This window comes from Salvelinus fontinalis, chromosome 35 (genome assembly GCF_029448725.1).
Source record: "Salvelinus fontinalis isolate EN_2023a chromosome 35, ASM2944872v1, whole genome shotgun sequence".
Taxonomy (NCBI): domain Eukaryota; kingdom Metazoa; phylum Chordata; class Actinopteri; order Salmoniformes; family Salmonidae; genus Salvelinus; species Salvelinus fontinalis.
In genome coordinates this window covers 17,149,018-17,168,003 of record NC_074699.1, presented here as the reverse complement: position 1 = coordinate 17,168,003, position 18,986 = coordinate 17,149,018, and the positions used below count along the sequence as shown (strand labels likewise).

Sequence of the window (18,986 nt, the reverse complement as noted above, 5' to 3'; positions counted from 1 at the left end):
AGGGATGAATAAGAATATATACATATAAATATATAGATGAGCGATGGCCGTGCGGCATAGGCAAGATGCAGTAGATGGTATAGAATACAGTATATACATATGAAATGAGTAATGTATGATATGTAGACATTATTAAAGTGGCGTTATTTAAAGTGACCAGTGATACCTTTTATTAAATTGATTCATTAAAGTGGCCAGAGATTTGAGTCTATATGTTGGCAGCAGCCACTCTGTTAGGGATGGCTGTTTAACAGTCTGATGGCCTTGAGATAGAAGCTGTTTTTCAGTCTCTCGGTCACAGCTTTGATGCACCTGTACTGACCTCACCTTCTGGATGATAGCGGGGTGAACAGGCAGTAGCTCGGATAGTTGTTGTCCTTGATGATCATTTTGGCCTTCCTGTGACATCAGGTGGTGTAGGTGTCCTGGAGGGCAGGTAGTTTGCCCCCGGTGATGCGTTGTGCAGACCTCACTACCCTCTGGAGAGCCTTACGGTTGAGGGCGAAGCAGTTTTCCGTACCAGGCGGTGATACAGCCCGACAGGATGCTCTCGATTGTGCATCTGTAAAAGTTTCTAAGTTTCTAAGTTTCTTCAGCCTCCTGAGGTTGAAGAGGCGCTGTTGCACCTTCTTCACCACACTGTCTGTGTGGGTGGACCATTTCAGATTGTGATGTGTACGCCGAGGAACTTAAAACTTTCTCCACTACTGTCCCGTCAATGTGGATGGGGGGATGCTCCCTCCGCTGTTTCCTGAAGTCCACGATCATCTCCTTTGTTTTGTTGACGTTGAGTGTAAGGTTATTTTCCTGACACCACACTCTAAGGGCCCTCACCTCCTCCTTGTAGACCATCTCGTCGTTGTTGGTAATCAAGCTTACCACTGTAGTGTTGTCTGCAAACTTGATGATCGAGTTGGAAGCGTGCATGGCCATGCAGTCATGGGTGAACAGGGAGTACAGGAGAGAGCTGAGAACGCACCCTTGTGGGGCCCCTGTGTTGAGGATCAGAAGGGTGGAGATGATGTTTCCTACCCTCACCGGCAGCCTTGCGAAGGTTAACACGTTTAAATGTTTTACTCACGTTTGCCACGGTGAAGGAGAGTCCACAGGCGTTGGTAGCGGGCCGTGTCAGTGGCATTGTATTGTCCTCAAAGCGAGCAAATAAGTTGTTTAATTTGTCTGGGAGCAAGACATTGATGTCTGTCAAGTTGTCTAGGTGTTATAATTATTTCAGCTCTGCCCAAACTTGAAAACGGCTTGCTCAACACGTGAAGGATGCAAAGGGACAACTCAATTCCTTTCCAGTGTTTTATTATGGTTTTGATGCCATTTGTTGAATATGTTGAAACAGTTGATTTGTTGAATAGAGTAGTTGAATGACAAGATGAATAAGGAATATGGAATAGGAATAGGTTGATAACCTTAAACAGAGAATAAACATGCATTGTTTTACCCAATAAACAATGCATGACACAACAACAAAGCATAGCTTTGAATAAAGTAAACGTTTAAACAATTTAATCTAGTACTTCAAGCAATTACTTCTGCAGTCAGAAAATATCCACAACAAAAGAAGTCACCACTCCTACCAGAGTTAAACATGTAAATTGTGCTAAGCACTGGATGCAACATAATAAATAATTCCAAACATTACATACCAGTTGCGTCTTTAGGGTTGAACAATGAGCTGTTTGTATGTTGAGGACCCAAGCAAAGCTAAGCCCAAACATTTTATACCCATGCTTATCTGCCAGGTGCGCATGTAAAAGTAGTCCCTCAAGAAATCCTGGCTCAATTTTTTAGTTCCACCCGTGTTTTTGGGTTATCTGCCCTCTTGAGGCCTGGAGTTCTTCAAAGGAAGAGCTGCCATTGTGCTCATGTTTTGAGTGCTCTGTTTTCTGATGCAACAATGTCCGCGACGGGGCTGGTTTTCTTTTTGTAATCCGTGATTGACTGTAGACCCTGCCATATACGTCTCGTGTCTGAGCCGTTGAATTGCAGCTCTACTTTGTCTCTATACTGACACTTTTGCTTGTTTGATTGCCTTGCGGAGGGAATAGCTACACTGTTTGTATTTGGTCATGTTTCCAGTCGCCTTGCTATGATTAAAAGCTGTGGTTCGCATTTTCAGTTTTGCGAAAATGCTGCCATCAATCCACGGTTTCTGGTTAGCGAAGGTTTTAATAGTCACAGTGGGTACAACATCACCGATGCACTTGCTAATAAACTTGCTCACCTAGTCAGCGTATACGTCTATGTTGTTGTTTGAGGCTACCCAGAACATTTCCCAGTCCACGTGATCGAAACAATCTTGAAGCGTGGAATCAGATTGGTCAGACCAGCGTTGGATAGACCTGAGCACGGGCGTTTCCTGTTTTAGTTTCTGTCTATAAGCTGGTAGCAACAAAATGGAGTCATGGTCAGATCATGGTCAGGCAGGGCGGGGGAGGGCTTTGTATGCATCGCGGAAGTTATAGTAACAATGGTCCAGAATGCTACCAGCTCGTGTCGCGCATTCGATATGCTGATAGAATTTAGGAAGCCTTGTTCTAAGATTAGTTTTGTTCAAATCCCCAGCTACAATAAATGCAGCCTCAGGATAATTGGTTTCCAGTTTACATGGAGTCCAGTGAAGTTCTTTCAGGGCCTGTGACTATAATCGAAGAGAATTCTCTTGGTAGATAATGCAGTCGGCATTTGATTGTAAGGAATTCTAGGTCAGGTGAACAAAATGACTTGAGTTCCTGTATGTTGTTATGATCACACAATGAGTGGTTAATCATAAGGCATACACCCCCGCCCTTCTTCTTACCAGAGAGATGTTTGTTTCTGTCGGCGCGATGCGTCAAGAAACCAGGTGGCTGTACCGACTCTGACAACATATCCCGAGTGAGCCATATTTCCGTGAAACAGAGAATGTTACAAACACTTGAGATTTTCTTGGCTAACAATGTAAGTAATAATACATTAAAAAAAAGAAATTACTGCATAGTTTCCTAAGGACCTGAAGCGAGGCGACCATCTCTGTCGACGCCATTCTACCTGTCCACACCAGTGGTATCTTGGGAACAGGTAGGCTCCACACTGGTGGTGTCTTGGGAACAGGTAGGCTCCACACTGGTGGTGTCTTGGGAACAGGTAGGCTCCACATTGGTGGTGTCTTGGGAACAGGTAGGCTCCACACTGGTGGTGTCTTGGGAACAGGTAGGCTCCACACTGGTGGTGTCTTGGGAACAGGTAGGCTCTACACCGGTGGTGTCTTGGGAACAGGTAGGCTCTACACCGGTGGTGTCTTGGGAACAGGTAGGCTCCACACCGGTGGTGTCTTGGGAACAGGTAGGCTCCACACTGGTGGTGTCTTGGGAACAGGTAGGCTCCACATTGGTGGTGTCTTGGGAACAGGTAGGCTCCACACTGGTGGTGTCTTGGGAACAGGTAGGCTCCACACTGGTGGTGTCTTGGGAACAGGTAGGCTCTACACCGGTGGTGTCTTGGGAACAGGTAGGCTCTACACCGGTGGTGTCTTGGGAACAGGTAGGCTCCACACTGGTGGTGTCTTGGGAACAGGTAGGCTCCACACTGGTGGTGTCTTGGGAACAGGTAGGCTCCACATTGGTGGTGTCTTGGGAACAGGTAGGCTCCACACTGGTGGTGTCTTGGGAACAGGTAGGCTCCACACTGGTGGTGTCTTGGGAACAGGTAGGCTCTACACCGGTGGTGTCTTGGGAACAGGTAGGCTCTACACCGGTGGTGTCTTGGGAACAGGTAGGCTCCACACTGGTGGTGTCTTGGGAACAGGTAGGCTCTACACCGGTGGTGTCTTGGGAACAGGTAGGCTCTACACCGGTGGTGTCTTGGGAACAGGTAGGCTCCACACTGGTGGTGTCTTGGGAACAGGTAGGCTCTACACCGGTGGTGTCTTGGGAACAGGTAGGCTCCACACTGGTGGTGTCTTGGGAACAGGTAGGCTCCACACTGGTGGTGTCTTGGGAACAGGTAGGCTCCACACTGGTGGTGTCTTGGGAACAGGTAGGCTCCACACTGGTGGTGTCTTGGGAACAGGTAGGCTCTACACCGGTGGTGTCCTGGGAACAGGTAGGCTCCACACTGGTGGTGTCTTGGGAACAGGTAGGCTCCACACTGGTGGTGTCTTGGGAACAGGTAGGCTCCACACTGGTGGTGTCTTGGGAACAGGTAGGCTCCACACTGGTGGTGTCTTGGGAACAGGTAGGCTCCACACTGGTGGTGTCTTGAGAACAGGTAGGCTCCACACTGGTGGTGTCTTGGGAACAGGTAGGCTCCACACTGGTGGTGTCTTGGGAACAGGTAGGCTCCACACTGGTGGTGTCTTGGGAACAGGTAGGCTCCACACTGGTGGTGTCTTGGGAACAGGTAGGCTCCACACTGGTGGTGTCTTGGGAACAGGTAGGCTCCACACTGGTGGTGTCCTGGGAACAGGTAGGCTCCACACTGGTGGTGTCTTGGGAACAGGTAGGCTCTACACCGGTGGTGTCCTGGGAACAGGTAGGCTCCACACTGGTGGTGTCTTGGGAACAGGTAGGCTCTACACCGGTGGTGTCCTGGGAACAGTTAGGCTCCACACTGGTGGTGTCTTGGGAACAGTTAGGCTCCACACTGGTGGTGTCTTGGGAACAGGTAGGCTCCACACTGGTGGTGTCCTGGGAACAGTTAGGCTCCATACCGGTGGGCTGAGGACAGAGAGGGGGAAAGGGGGAGAGCAAGAGAGGGATGAAGAGTGGGACAGAGAGGGAGGGAAGGAAAAAGAGATAAATAGAAGGTAGCAAGAGCTCCGGCTTATCCCCTCTCCTCCCTCTCAAATCTCCTCCTTCTTCCCTCCCTCTCTCCTCTCCCCTCCCTCTCTCCTCTCCCCTCTCCTCCCTCTCCCCTCCCTCTCTCCTCTCCTCTCCTCTCACTCTCCCGTAGAGCTGCTTTCATTATCCTCTGTAAAAGTGGCAGTCTTTATTCAGTCATTAGCTTTGTGTAGAATGGGACTGTATCCTCTATGGCGGTTCCTCCTTTTGTCAGCTGTCACATGCCTATTTATGAGGATGCCTTGTTTGGGGGGGAACGAGGGGACAATGAGGGAGGGAGGTGAGGACCGAGAGGGAGGGAGGGAGGGAAGAAGGTGACTGAGGACTTTAAGATGGATGGAGGGAGGGAGGTGGCTGAGGAGTTAGTATTGGTGAAAAGAGAAGGAAGTAGTATGGGGAGGATACGTTGGGGAGGAAGGGAAGGTGGGAGATTTGGGTGGGAGGTGACTGAGGAGTTTGAGATGGTGAAGTCAGAGGCTGTTCTGAGAGAGACTAATAAGTGTGTCCTTCAGAAGGTGTCTGTGGAGGGAGCTGGTGAATGTAATGTGCTGTAGACTGCTACTGCTGTGAGATGGATGGGCTCCTGGAGACAGGCAGGGCCAGGGGCCTGCATGAAATGGGCCTCAACGAGCCCATTGACATTGAGCAGAGAGAGCAGAGGCCCATGTCTGTCTGTCTTTCTGTCTGTCTCATGTCTTTACCACCACCAATTAGGAGGCAGAACAACATCACATGAGAGAAATGAGTGACAGTCCTTTGTCTTTAATACTCTAAACATGTTTCATGTGCATGGCGGTTCTGAATGCTCCCTTCATGTGGCTTCGTCCAAAAAGTGAGCGAGTCCGTTAAAGAGAGAGAGGGTGGGGGGGGGGGTAAATCGCGGTAGAGGAGGAGGGGAGGAGGAGAGGAGTTGGTGGACATGCCGACAGACGGGAAGCCATGTGTTGTGGTCGGAGAGTACAAGGGGAGGGGAAGAAAGTTGCAATCTGATCGTTGAGGGGCCAAAGAATGGGGCAGAGACAGAAAGAGGGAGAGAGAGGAGGACAGGAGAGAAAGACAGGGGAGGCACAGAGAGAACAGGAACAGACAGAGAAGGGAGAGAGAGGAGGACAGGAGAGAGAAAGACAGGGCGGGCATAGAGAGAACAGGAACAGACAGAGAAGGGAGAGAGAGGAGGACAGGAGAGAGAAAGACAGGGTGGGCATAGAGAGAACAGGAACAGAAAGAGAAGGGAGATTCTAAAGATTTTTTTACTTATTTTTTATTTTTTTATTTTAGATAAACGTGCTATGAATTGAACTCATATAGAGCACAAGACATGCTAACAGATTTAGTAGATACAGTAATCTATTTCATCTGGTCCATTCACTCAGTAGGTTAATCATTAGCTCAGTTGGCCACAACAGTTACAAGTGCTAGCTTACTTTACAGTATTGGATGACCTGTTATCTATCTAGCTGCTCTGTGGAGCGCTGCTCTGTGTGCTCATTGAGAAACTTTGCTCCATTTGGGCTCTGTGTGTGTGTGTGTGTGTGTGTGTGTGTGTGTGTGTGTGTGTGTGTGTGTGTGTGTGTGTGTGTGTGTGTGTGTGTGTGTGTGTGTGTGTGTGTGTGTGTGTGTGTGTGTGTGTGTGTGTGTGTGTGTGTGTGTGTGTGTGTACAGCAACTAGTTTCTGCCATGACAGGTGCTGAGCTTATTTGTGCTGTTAGTCAGCAAATAATATGTGGCTTTCTGAAGAACTTTGCCATGTGAGAATCAGCTCAGAAGTAGTTGTGACAGATTTATGTTTGGTTGCTAGGTAGGATTAGCCCTTACATGTTTTATGAAGCATGGCTAATGCGTCACATTTTCAAATCAGTTCAACATTTTATTTTGAAGTGCATGTCTTGGGCTTTTACAGTCCAATGGAGAAATTGAGGACAACTTCAGGATGTAAGGATGTGACTTTTTCCTCAAGTGCTTTATGTATGGCTTTATGTCTAGTCTGTCACAGCGGTTTGGTGAGAATACAATTTGAAGGTAGTCTTGGATTGGTATCTTCAGTTCTTTAGGACTGCAGGCTGGACAGAACAGCTTGCAACCCTGAAGCTGATTGATGAGGTAGTCCGAGCTCTTGTGTTCCCCCATAATGCCCCAACTCAGTCTGGTCTGAGGTCAGGGGCCCCCTCAGCCCTATAAGACTCAGCTCCAGGACTCACTGCTGCCTCCTGCTGTTAACTACAGTTATTACGTGTGGGCTACGGACTAGCTGACTCCATCTCTCTCCCTGTCTCTTTCGCTCTCTCTTTCTCCCTGTCTCTTGCTGTCTGTCTCTCTATCTCCCTTACTCCCAGCGCTGTCTCGTTTCCATCAGGACCCAGAGGCCCAGGTGGTGCCCGTGGGGGGTGCTTCCCGCTTTGAGTGCCAGATAGACGGAGTGCCCACGCCAAGGATAACCTGGGAGAAGGACCAGGAACCCATCCCCAGCCAGCTTAGGTGAGACACGCATACACACACACACACACACACACACACACACACACACACACACACACACACACACACACACACACACACACACACACACACACACACACACACACACACACACGGTGATGCACTCCAGTAGAGCCTGGCAGTAAGTGATTGTCTGTTCGACTTGGTCCCAATGCTGTCCCCTGAGAGAGCTCCAGCCGGACAGCAGAGACTGGATCAGTTCTAAGGTCCATGCTGCCACTGATCATGTGATGGCTGTGCTCCCTCCACCATTCTACTTCATTGCATAATGGCAGTCAGGGAATATCCTGAGAATTTGGTAGGAAGTTAAATGAAATGAGTACATTTTGGTCTTTTTCAGTAGTGCAGAGTTCAGAGATAAGGGATGGACACAGGTCTGTTGGTTTCCTCTCTGTCTGTCAGCCAGAGGCTGAAGGTCAGGTCCACAAAGTGCAGCCTGGTCACTTTCTCTCTTCTGTTTGTTTTACTCCCAAATACCCTCCTGCATCTCCCTTTCACATGGCTACAGGCTGAGGCTAGTCCAGGGCCTGAGAACTGATGTGCTTTGAATCAAATTGGGTGGAAAGATGCCTATAATCTACTGCACATGACTCCGTTCCTTCCCTCCTCCTCCCTGGCTTTTCCTCCCTCCTCCTCCCTGGCTTTTCCTCTCCTCCTCCCTGGCCTTTCCTTCCCTCCTCCTCCCTGGCTTTTCCTCCCTCCTCCTCCCTGGCTTTCCCTCTCCTCCTCCCTGGCCTTTCCTCTCTCCTCCTCCCTGGCCTTTCCTCCCTCCTCCTCCCTGGCCTTTCCTCCCTCCTCCTCCCTGGCTTTTCCTCTCCTCCTCCCTGGCCTTTCCTCTCTCCTCCTCTCTCGCCTTTCCTCTCCCCTCCTCCCTCGCCTTTCCTCTCTCCTCCTCCCTGGCCTTTCCTCTCTCCTCCTCCCTGGCCTTTCCTCCCTCCCCCTCCCTGGCCTTTCCTCTCTCCTCCTCCCTGGCCTTTCCTCTCTCCTCCTCCCTGGCCTTGCCTCTCTCCTCCTCCCTGGCCTTTCCTCCCTCCCCCTCCCTGGCCTTTCCTCTCTCCTCCTCCCTGGCCTTTCCTCTCTCCCCCTCCCTGGCTTTCCTCTCTCCTCCTCCCTGGCTTTCCTCTCTCCTCCTCCCTGGCTTTCCTCTCTCCTCCTCCCTGGCTTTCCTCTCTCCTCCTCCCTGGCTTTCCTCTCTCCTCCTCCCTGGCTTTCCTCTCTCCTCCTCCCTGGCTTTCCTCTCTCCTCCTCCCTGGCCTTTCCTCTCTCCCCCTCCCTGGCCTTTCCTCTCTCCTCCTCCCTGGCCTTTCCTCTCTCCTCCTCCCTGGCCTTTCCTCTCTCCTCCTCCCTGGCCTTTCCTCTCTCCTCCTCCCTGGCCTTTCCTCTCTCCTCCTCCCTGGCCTTTCCTCTCTCCTCCTCCCTGGCTTTCCTCTCTCCTCCTCCCTGGCCTTTCCTCTCTCCTCCTCCCTGGCTTTCCTCTCTCCTCCTCCCTGGCTTTCCTCTCTCCTCTTCCCTGGCTCTCCTCTCTCCTCCTCCTTGGCTTTTCCTCCCTCCCTCCTCCCTGGCTTTCCTCTCTCCTCCTCCTCGGCCTTTCCTCCCTCCTCCTCCCTGGCTTTCCTCTCTCCTCCTCCCTGGCCTTTCCTCTCTCCTCCTCCCTGACTTTCCTCTCTCCTCCTCCCTGGCCTTTCCTCTCTCCTCTTCCCTGGCTTTCCTCTCTCCTCCTCCCTGGCCTTTCCTCCCTCCTCCTCCCTGACCTTTCCTCCCTCATTTGAGAGATTTGGCCCTTTTTTAAATTGAAGTTGCACTTTTTTCCCACCTGCTCTGTCCTTATCAATCATAGAAAGACCGGCAGCTGTTTGTTAGTGATTTAGATGCATATCGCACACACACACTTATACAGTATACAGTGAATTACTGTTCATGGCTTGCCTCGGAGTGATCATGCGCTGAGTTGACGGCCTGTATATGTTTGCCCTTCAAAGGCCATGGCCCACATATGGCTGTTCACATGACTACTTATTTAGATGTGTGTCTAATGTTGAATGGCCAGGAAAGTGCAGCTTTTCTTCATTAGCATGGTTAAACTAACATTGTTATAACGTTCAGGGACCCTTGTGCTGACCACTCTTGACCAGACAGAGTGGACAAGGGCATCAGAGGAGCGGAGAGGGGGGTCAGGACCAGTGTGCTAACAACACTCTGTGCATTGACATCCAGGTCTGAACAGCGGAGAATCATGTAACGTTACTGATAGAAACCCCCAATTAAAGCCTCCCTGTCTGCCTGAAAACTCAAATGCACACTCTCACAGCCGTGCAGCGGGCACGCACGCCCTCTCACTAGTCACCAGAAACGGTCACACTCTCACAGCCGAGCAGCGGGCACGCACGCCCTCTCACTAGTCACCAGAAACGGTCCCACTCTCATGCTCATTTACCCAAGCACTTAACGCTATTGACATTTCTGCCTCAGCTCTGCTGTTGGCTATACATTTGTGCCTGCCTGACATTATTCGAGGCATCTGGTTCAAAAACAGTCTTTCCCTGTGTGACCCGTAGCCCAATGCTGAACCAAGCTGTACAGTGCTGTGATGTTGTTGTGCTGACACAAAGTGGTACAAATGGGCAGCAGTAGAGATGAGACCCAGACCAGAGACCAGTGTTGTGTACAGTCTCTCTGTTGCACAGATGAGCTCTCTGCCTGTCAGGGCATTACTAGTCCATCATCATAGAGTTAAAAGGCTGTGGAATAGGAGTTGAATCGTGGGAAGCCCAGGCCTCAGGCTTGGAGGAACCATCCAGACGGGAGTGGGTGGGGGTGTGTGTGTGTGGAACCTGACCTGTCTTCCATGGCAGCAGAGGGGGAAGAAGGGAGGGAGGGAGGAGGAAGAGGAGCTGGTGGGTGAAAGAGAGATAAATATTGACACGAGTCGGCACAACCATGGCTGCTTCTAAATGCTGTTTTGCAATGTGCAATCTCTCTGACCTAGATTGAGAGCTCTTTGTTCTCTTATATCTATCAGTAAAGATTTCTAAATATTTCTATCTAGTCTCTTCTTTTTCTCCCGTTTCCGTCTTCTCCGTCTTCTCTTCTCTTCTAAATAGCTGTTAGATATAAGGAGAGTGTAGGCCAATGGCTGTCACTGGAGACCTACTCCTGTATGGTGGTAATGAGCATGTGCACAGTTGGAGATTACCAGTGAGGAGTTATTATATCTCGCTAAGCACTAGTTCTCTCTCGTTCTCCCCCCCCCCCCCCCCCCCCACCACCACACACTCTTTCTCTCTCCTTCCCACCCTTTCTCGCTTCCTTTCCATCCACTCTCTCTCTCTCTCTCTCTCTCTCTCTCTCTCTCTCTCTCTCTCTCTCTCTCTCTCTCTCTCTCTCTCTCTCTCTCTCTCCCTCTCCATCCCTCTGTCTCCAGGTTCATCTCTCTCCCTAACGGTGTGCTCCAGATCTTGGGGGCGGTTAAGGAGGATGGGGGTGCGTACCGCTGTGTGGCCTCCAACTCTGCCCGGAAACGCTTCAGCCAGGATGCCATCCTCACTGTCACTACAGGTATGTTATGCTCTCGCTCGCTGATGACGTCTGTAGGCAAGTGATCCCTTTGAATGTGCTTGACCCCTCTGTCTGGGTGTGCTCTTTACATGGACTATTTAGTGGATGGCTTCCTGCTTATATGTATTTCCTGGAACTCTGCTGGAATGAGAGAGGTAAAGAGACAAAGATGGCTCCAGACCTATAGTCTTGTGTCTGATATCATCAGGCTGTAAGCAGTATCTCCACACCCACGTCTCTTCCCGTCTGACAAAAGGTGCATTAATAATGGAGATAAATCTTGGCCTTTAATTGGCTCCGTCAAACTTCAGTGTCTGTGGAAGGTCTACATCTAGATCTGCTTCTATGTGAGCGTTAGCGCACACATACACACACACACACACACACACACACACACACACACACACACACACACAGAGAGACAAAGACACACAGACACAAGACTGAACTGTGTAGAAATGCCTGCACCCTGTGGAACAGCTAAGGAAACAGAGATGAATCCCCTCTCTGCACCCTGCAGCATGTCCACGCACGCACACACGCACACACACAGAGACACGCACGCACACTTACAAATAGACACTCTCACGTAGAGACACACACACACACACAGGCAGACACCCCCAAAACTCTTGAGATTCACAGACAATGCACAGAAGCGAATGGCAGACTGATGGTGAGGACAGTAGCTTCACTCATTCAACTGTGCATTATGTTGATGACTCAATACTACTTGACACACGTATACATTCTCTCTCTCCCACACACGCATGGCTGTGTACACAAACACCACACACACACAGTCACATATTTCACACACCACTCTCACAGACAGCCTGAGCAGGTGACGAAATTACAGCCTTTTACAGCTTTTTCCTACTTCCCAATATCCAATAGACTGTTTGAAGTAATGCTAATTTACAGTAGCAGGTATTTGGTGTGACACGAAGCACTGCTGTCTTAGAAACCTGGAGGTCATGGATGAAAGCACTCCCAGACTTTTTATGAGGCGTTACATAAAACGCAAATCTAATGCCATCACATCTCTAGCCTTCACTGTGGAGTGGTTTATGATTTAAAATGCTTGAACACAAATGCATCCTTCCTGACAGAATTATGCTGAGCACATCACCTCCACTTATTCAATTGTACATTGTCTATACCTGTCACGGCGGTCGTCGGAAGGAGACCAAGGTGCAGCGTGGTGAGCATTCATTTTCTTTTATTATAGTAAATGTTGCCAACAAAACAAGAAACAACAAAAACGACCGTGAAGCTTAACAGTGCATTAGTGCCACTAACAAAGATAACTACCCACAAACACCAAAGGAAAAAAGGCTGCCTATGTATGATTCCCAATCAGAGACAACGATAGACAGCTGTCCCTGATTGAGAACCATACCCGGCCAAAACATAGAAAACACAAATCATAGAAATGAAGAACATAAAATGCCCACCCAAATCACACCCTGACCAAACCAAATAGAGACATAAAAGGCTCTCTAAGGTCAGGGCCTGACAGTACCCCCCCTCCCAAAGGTGCAGACTCCGGCCGCAAAACCTGAACCTATAGGGGAGGTTCCGGGTGGGCATCTATCCGCGGTGGTGGCTCTGGTGCGGGACATAGACCCCGCTCCACCTCTGGCTCACCCCACTTTGGTGGCACCTCTGGTGCGGGGACCCTCATCACCGATCCCGGACTGGGGACCTTCTCCGCAAGCCCCGGACTGTGAACCCTCGTTGTAGGCCCCGAACTGGGGACCCTCGCTGCAGGCCCCGAACTGGGAACCCTCGTTGCAGGCCCCAGACTGGGGACCCTCGCTGCAGGCCCCGGACGGACGACCCTCGTCGCTGGAGACTCCGGACTGGGGATCGTCTCTGGAGGCTCCGGACTGGGGATCGTCTCTGGAGGCTCCGGACTGGGGATCGTCTCTGGAGGCTCCGGACTGGAGATCGTCTCTGGAGGCTCCGGACTGGGGATCGTCTCTGGAGGCTCCGGACTGGGGATCGTCTCTGGAGGCTCCGGACTGGGGATCGTCTCTGGAGGCTCCGGACTGGGGATCGTCTCTGGAGGCTCCGGACTGGGGATCGTCTCTGGAGGCTCCGGACTGGAGATCGTCTCTGGAGGCTCCGGACTGGGGATCGTCTCTGGAGGCTCCGGACTGGGGATCGTCTCTGGAGGCTCCGGACTGGGGATCGTCTCTGGAGGCTCCGGACTGGGGATCGTCTCTGGAGGCTCCAGACTGGGGATCGTCTCTGGAGGCTCCGGACTGGGGATCGTCTCTGGAGGCTCCGGACTGGGGATCGTCGCTGGAGGCTCCGGACTGGGAACCCTCGCTGGAGGCTCCGGACTGGGGACCCTCGCTGCAGACCCCAGACTGGGAACCCTCGCTGCAGGCCCCCAGACTGGGGACCCTCGCTGTAGGCTCCGGACTGGGGACCGTCGCTGGAGGCTCCGGACTGGAGGCCGTCGTTGGAGGCTCCGGACTAGAGACCGTTGTTGGAGGCCCCGGACTGGGGACCGTCGCTGGAGGCTCCGGACTGGAGACCGTCGCTGGAGGCTCCGGACTGGAGACCGTCGCTGGAGGCTCCAGACTGGAGACCGTCGCTGAAGGCTCCGAACTAGGGACCGTCGCTGGAGGCTCCGGACTGGAGGGCGTCGCTGGAGGCCCCGGACTGGAGGCCGTTGTTGGAGGCTTCGTGCCATGACTCATCACTGGAGGCTTCGTGCCATGTATCATCACTGGAGGCTTCGTGCCATGGATCATCACTGGAGGCTTCGTGCCATGTATCATCACTGGAGGCTTCGTGCCACGGATCATCACTGGAGGCTTCGTGCCATGGATCATCACTGGGCCATTGAGACGCACTGGAGGTCTGGAGAGCAGAGCTGGCACAACCCTTCCTGGCTGGATGCTCACCCTAGCCCGGCAACTGCAGGGTGCTGGCACAGAACGTGCTGGGCTGTGGACACGCACCGGAGACACAGTGCGCAGAGCCGGCGCAGGATATCCTGGACGAAAGAGACGCACTGGAGGCCAGATGTGCTGAGCCGGCACCATCCGTCCTGGCTGGATGCCCACTCTAGCCCGGCCGATGCGTGGAGCTGGAATATAGGGCACCGGGCTATGAGTGCGCACTGGAGACACACTGCGCAGAGCCGCATAACATGGGGCCTGACTAGTCACACTCTCCCCATGGTAATCACGAGGAGTTGGCTCAGGTCTCCAACCTGACTCAGGCAATCTCCTCGTGTGCCCCCCCCCCCCCCCCCCCCCCCCCCTCAATTTTGGGGGGGAGTGGCTTCCGTGCTAGCCGTGTCCCCTCGTGACGCTGGGCCCCCTTTCTGGCTGCCTCCGCCTGTTCCCATGGCAGGCGGCTTCCTAGTAGGCCCCGAACTGGGGACCCTCGCGGCTTCCTAGCTGCTTCCACCTGTTCCCATGGCAGGCGATCCCTTCCGGCCAGGATCTCCTCCCACGTCCAGGATCCTTTGCCGTCCAGGATGTCCTCCCATGTCCAGTCCTCCTTACCACTCTGCTTGGTCCGTTTGTGGTGGGTAGTTCTGTCACGGCCGTCGTCGGAAGGAGACCAAGGTGCAGCGTGGTAAGCGTACATTTTCTTTTATTATAGTAAATGTCGCCAACAAGACAAGAAACAACAAAAACGACAGTGAAGCTTAACAGGGCATTAGTGCCACTAACAAAGATATTTACCCACAAACACCAAAGGAAAAAAGGCTGCCTAAGTATGATTCCCAATCAGAGACAACGATAGACAGCTGTCCCTGATTGAGAACCATACCCGGCCAAAACATAGAAATAAAGAACATAGAATGCTCACCCAAATCACACCCTGACCAAACCAAATAGAGACATAAAAGGCTCTCTAAGGTCAGGGCGTGACAATACCTTTATATACTGAACAAAAATATCAACGCAACATGCAACAATTTCAACGCTTTTACTGAGTTACAGTTCATATAAGGAAATCAGTCAATTGAAAGAAATTCGTTAGGCTCTAATCTATGGATTTTAAGATGACTGGGCAGGGGTGCAGCCACCCACTGGGAAGCCAGACCTAGCCAATCAGAATACGTTTGTCCCCACGAAATGGCTTTATTACAGACAGAAATACTCCTCAGCACACCCCACCCCCCACCCCCACCCCTCATCAGACGATCATGCAGGTGAAGAAGCCGGATGTGGAGGTCCTGGGCTGGCGTGGTTACACGTGGTCTGTGTTTGTGTGGCCGCTTGAACGTACTGGCAAATTCTCAAAAACGGCGTTGGAGGCGGCTTATGGTAGAGAATAAACATAAAATTATCTGGCAACAGCTCTGGTGGACATTCTTGTAGTCAGCCTGCCATTTGTACGCTCCCTCAAAACTTGAAAAATCTGTGGCATTGAGTTGTGTGACAAAACTGCACATTTTAAAGCCGCCTTTTATTGTCTATAGCACAAGGTGCACCTCTGTAATGATCATGCTGTTTATCTTGGCGAAGGAGAAATGTTCACTAACAGGAATGTAAACAAATGTATGCACAAAATTTGAGAGAAATAAGCTATTTGTGCGTTTGGAAAATGTCAGGGATTTTCAGATCATGAAACATGGCACAAACACTTTACATGCGCTTATATTTTTGTCCAGTGTACTTTCTCTCTCTCATGCACGCATACACACGCATGTGCGCATGCAAAACACACACACACACACACTCTGAGCACAGAACTTACACAAAATCCTATCAAGGCACATCCTGCAATCCTGGGAGAACTCGACTGGCCCATTTTTAAAACCCTAAGCCCTCATGCATAAGCAAGTAGTGCTGTATGAATGCTCAATGATTAATTAATAATGTGCTTACAGTATCCCAGGAACCCTGCTGGAGCTCATTATCATAATGTAGGCTCTGAGCATAGAGACAGGCAGAGCAGGCCTCGGTCCAGGCAGTGTGATGGGCCTCCCTTCCTACCATAATTACCCCTAGAGCCACTCACACAGAGCCACTAAAAATAAGGGCCTCATCTGCTCTGCTAATGCACACTTCTATTCCTCCAAGAAAACGCTGGAGATTTATTTAGTCATATAATTTGGCAGAATTACACCACCATGCTCTGAGTAAGGCCCTCACTGCCTCTCCTCCATTATCTGACTCACCCCTCTCCCTCAGATGCTCTCCCTCAGATGCTCTCTCTCTCTCTCTCTCTCTCTCTCTCTCTCTCTCTCTCTCGCTCTCTCGCTCTCTCGCTCTCTCGCTCTCTCGCTCTCTCTCAATTCAATTCAAGGGGCTTTATTGGCATGGGAAACATGTGTTAACATTGCCAAAGCAAGTGAGGTAGCAATACACAAAAGTGAAACAAACAATACAAATTAACAGTAAACATTACACATACAGAACTTTCAAAACAATAAAGACATTACAAATGTCATATTATATATATATACAGTGTTGTAGCAATGTACGAATGGTTAAAGCACACAGGTTAAAATAAATAGGCATAAATATGGGTTGTATTTACAATGCTGTTTGTTCTTCACTGGTTGCCCTTTTCTTGTGACAACGGGTCACAAATCTTGCTGCTGTGATGGCACACTGTGGAATTTCACCCAGTAGATATGGGAGTTTATCAAAATTGGATTTGTTTTCGAATTCTTTGTGGAACTGTGTAATCTGAGGGAAATATGTGTCTCTAATATGGTCATACATTGGGCAGGAGGTTAGAAAGTGCAGCTCAGTTTCCACCTCATTTTGTGGACAGTGAGCACATAGCCTGTCTTCTCTTGAGAGCCATGTCTGCCTACGGCGGCCTTTCTCAATAGCAAGGCTATGCTCACTGAGTCTGTACATAGTCAAAGCTTTCCTTAAGTTTGGGTCAGTCACAGTGGTCAGGTATTCTGCCACTGTGTACTCTCTGTTTAGGGCCAAAGAGCATTCTAGTTTGCTCTGTTTTTTTGTTAATTCTTTCCAATGTGTCAAGTAATTATCTTTTTGTTTTCTCATGATTTGGTTGGGTCTAATTGTGCTGTTGTCCTGGGGCTCTATGGGGTGTGTTTGTGTTTGTGAACAGAGCCCTAGGACCAGCTTGCTTAGGGGACTCTTCTCCAGGTTCATCTCTCTGTAGGTGATGGCTTTGTTATGGAAGGTTTGGGAATCGCTTTCTTTTAGGTGGTTGTAGAATTTAACGGCTCTTTTCTGGATTTTGATCATTATTGGGTATCGGCCTAATTCTGCTCTGCATGCATTATTTGGTGTTCTACGTTGTACACGGAGGATATTTTTGCAGAATTCTGCGTGCAGTCTCAATTTGGTGTTTGCCCCATTTTGTGAAATCTTGGTTGGTGAGCGGACCCCAGACCTCACAACCATAAAGAGCAATGGGCTCTATGACAGATTCAAGTATTTTTAGCCAGATCCTAATTGGTATGTTGAAATTTATGTTCCTTTTGATGGCATAGAATGCCCTTCTTGCCTTGTCTCTCAGATCGTTCACAGCTTTGTGGAAGTTACCTGTGGCGCTGATGTTTAGGCCGAGGTATGTATAGTTTTTTGTGTGCTCTAGGGCAACGGTGTCTAGATGGAATTTGTGGTCCTGGCGACTGGACCTTTTTTGGAACACCATTATTTTGGTCTTACTGAGATTTACTGTCAGGGCCCAGGTCTGACAGAATCTTTGCAGAAGATCTAGGTGCTGCTGTAGGCCCTCCTTGGTTGGTGACAGAAGCACCAGATCATCAGCAAACAGTAGACATTTGACTTCGGATTCTAGTAGGGTGAGACCGGGTGCTGCAGACTGTTCTAGTGCCCGCGCCAATTCGTTGATATATATGTTGAACAGGGTGGGGCTTAAGCTGCATCCCTGTCTCACCCCACGACCCTGTGTGAAGAAATGTGTGTGTTTTTTGCCAATTTTAACCGCACACTTGTTGTTTGTGTACATGGATTTTATAATGTCGTATGTTTTACCCCCAACACCACTTTCCATCAATTTGTATAGCAGACCCTCAAGCCAAATTGAGTCGAAGGCTTTTTTGAAATCAACAAAGCATGAGAAGACTTTGCCTTTGTTTTGGTTTGTTTGGTTGTCAATTAGGGTTTGTAGGGTGAATACATGGTCTGTTGTACGGTAATTTGGTAAAAAGCCAATTTGACATTTGCTCAGTACATTGTGTTAATTGAGGAAATGTACGAGTCTGCTGTTAATGATAATGCAGAGTATTTTACCAAGGTTACTGTTGACGCATATTCCACGGTAGTTATTGGGGTCAAATTTGTCTTCACTTTTGTGGATTGGGGTGATCAGTCCTTGGTTCCAAATATTGGGGAAGATGCCAGAGCTAAGGACGATGTTAAAGAGTTTTAGTATAGCCAATTGGAATTTGTTGTCTGTATATTTGATCATTTCATTAAGGATACCATCAACACCACAGGCCTTTTTGGGTTGGAGGGTTTTTATTTTGTCCTGTAACTCATTCAAGGTAATTGGAGAATCCAGTGGGTTCTGGTAGTCTTTAATAGTTGATTCTAGGATTTGTATTTGATCATGTATATGTTTTTGTTCTTTATTCTTTGTTATAGAGCCAAAAAGATTGGAGAAGTGGTTTACCCATACATCTCCATTTTGGATAGATAATTCTTCGTGTTGTTGTTTGTTTAGTGTTTTCTAATTTTCCCAGAATTGGTTAGAGTCTATGGATTCTTCAATTACATTGAGCTGTTTTCTGACATGCTGTTCCTTCTTTTTCCGTAGTGTATTTCTGTATTGTTTTAGTGATTCACCATAGTGAAGGCGTAGACTCAGGTTTTCCGGGTCTCTATGTTTTTGGTTGGACAGGTTTCTCAATTTCTTTCTTAGATCATCAACCATCTCTCTCTCTCTCTCTCTCTCTCTCTCTCTCTCTCTCTCTCTCTCTATATATATATATATAGATATAGATATAGATATAGAAGCTATATATATAGATATAGATATAGAAGCTATATATATATATATATATATAGCTTCTGCTCCTCTCTTAAGCCCATTGGGGTAGCTAGCTAGCTCTGTCTCCTCCACTCCTCTTCCTGACAGTGCTGCTAGCTGTCCTAAACAGTGTTGCCAACT

General features: G+C 49.5%; 1 protein-coding gene across 2 annotated transcripts in view; it reads left to right on the top strand.

Moving 5' to 3' along the window:
- LOC129834410 (immunoglobulin superfamily DCC subclass member 4-like) overlaps positions 1 to 18,986 on the top strand; it is an 81,811-nt gene that overhangs the window by 35,483 nt on the left and 27,342 nt on the right. The window contains exons 1-3 of one of the 2 annotated variants that reach the window (XM_055899363.1): positions 5,848 to 6,764; positions 7,166 to 7,307; positions 10,750 to 10,883. In XM_055899363.1, coding sequence (XP_055755338.1) covers positions 6,662 to 6,764; positions 7,166 to 7,307; positions 10,750 to 10,883 — 379 coding nt within the window. In that variant the 5' untranslated portion in view covers positions 5,848 to 6,661. Of the gene's footprint in view, positions 1 to 5,847; positions 6,765 to 7,165; positions 7,308 to 10,749; positions 10,884 to 18,986 lie in introns of those variants that run through there. The other variant, XM_055899362.1, reaches the window with a different exon arrangement.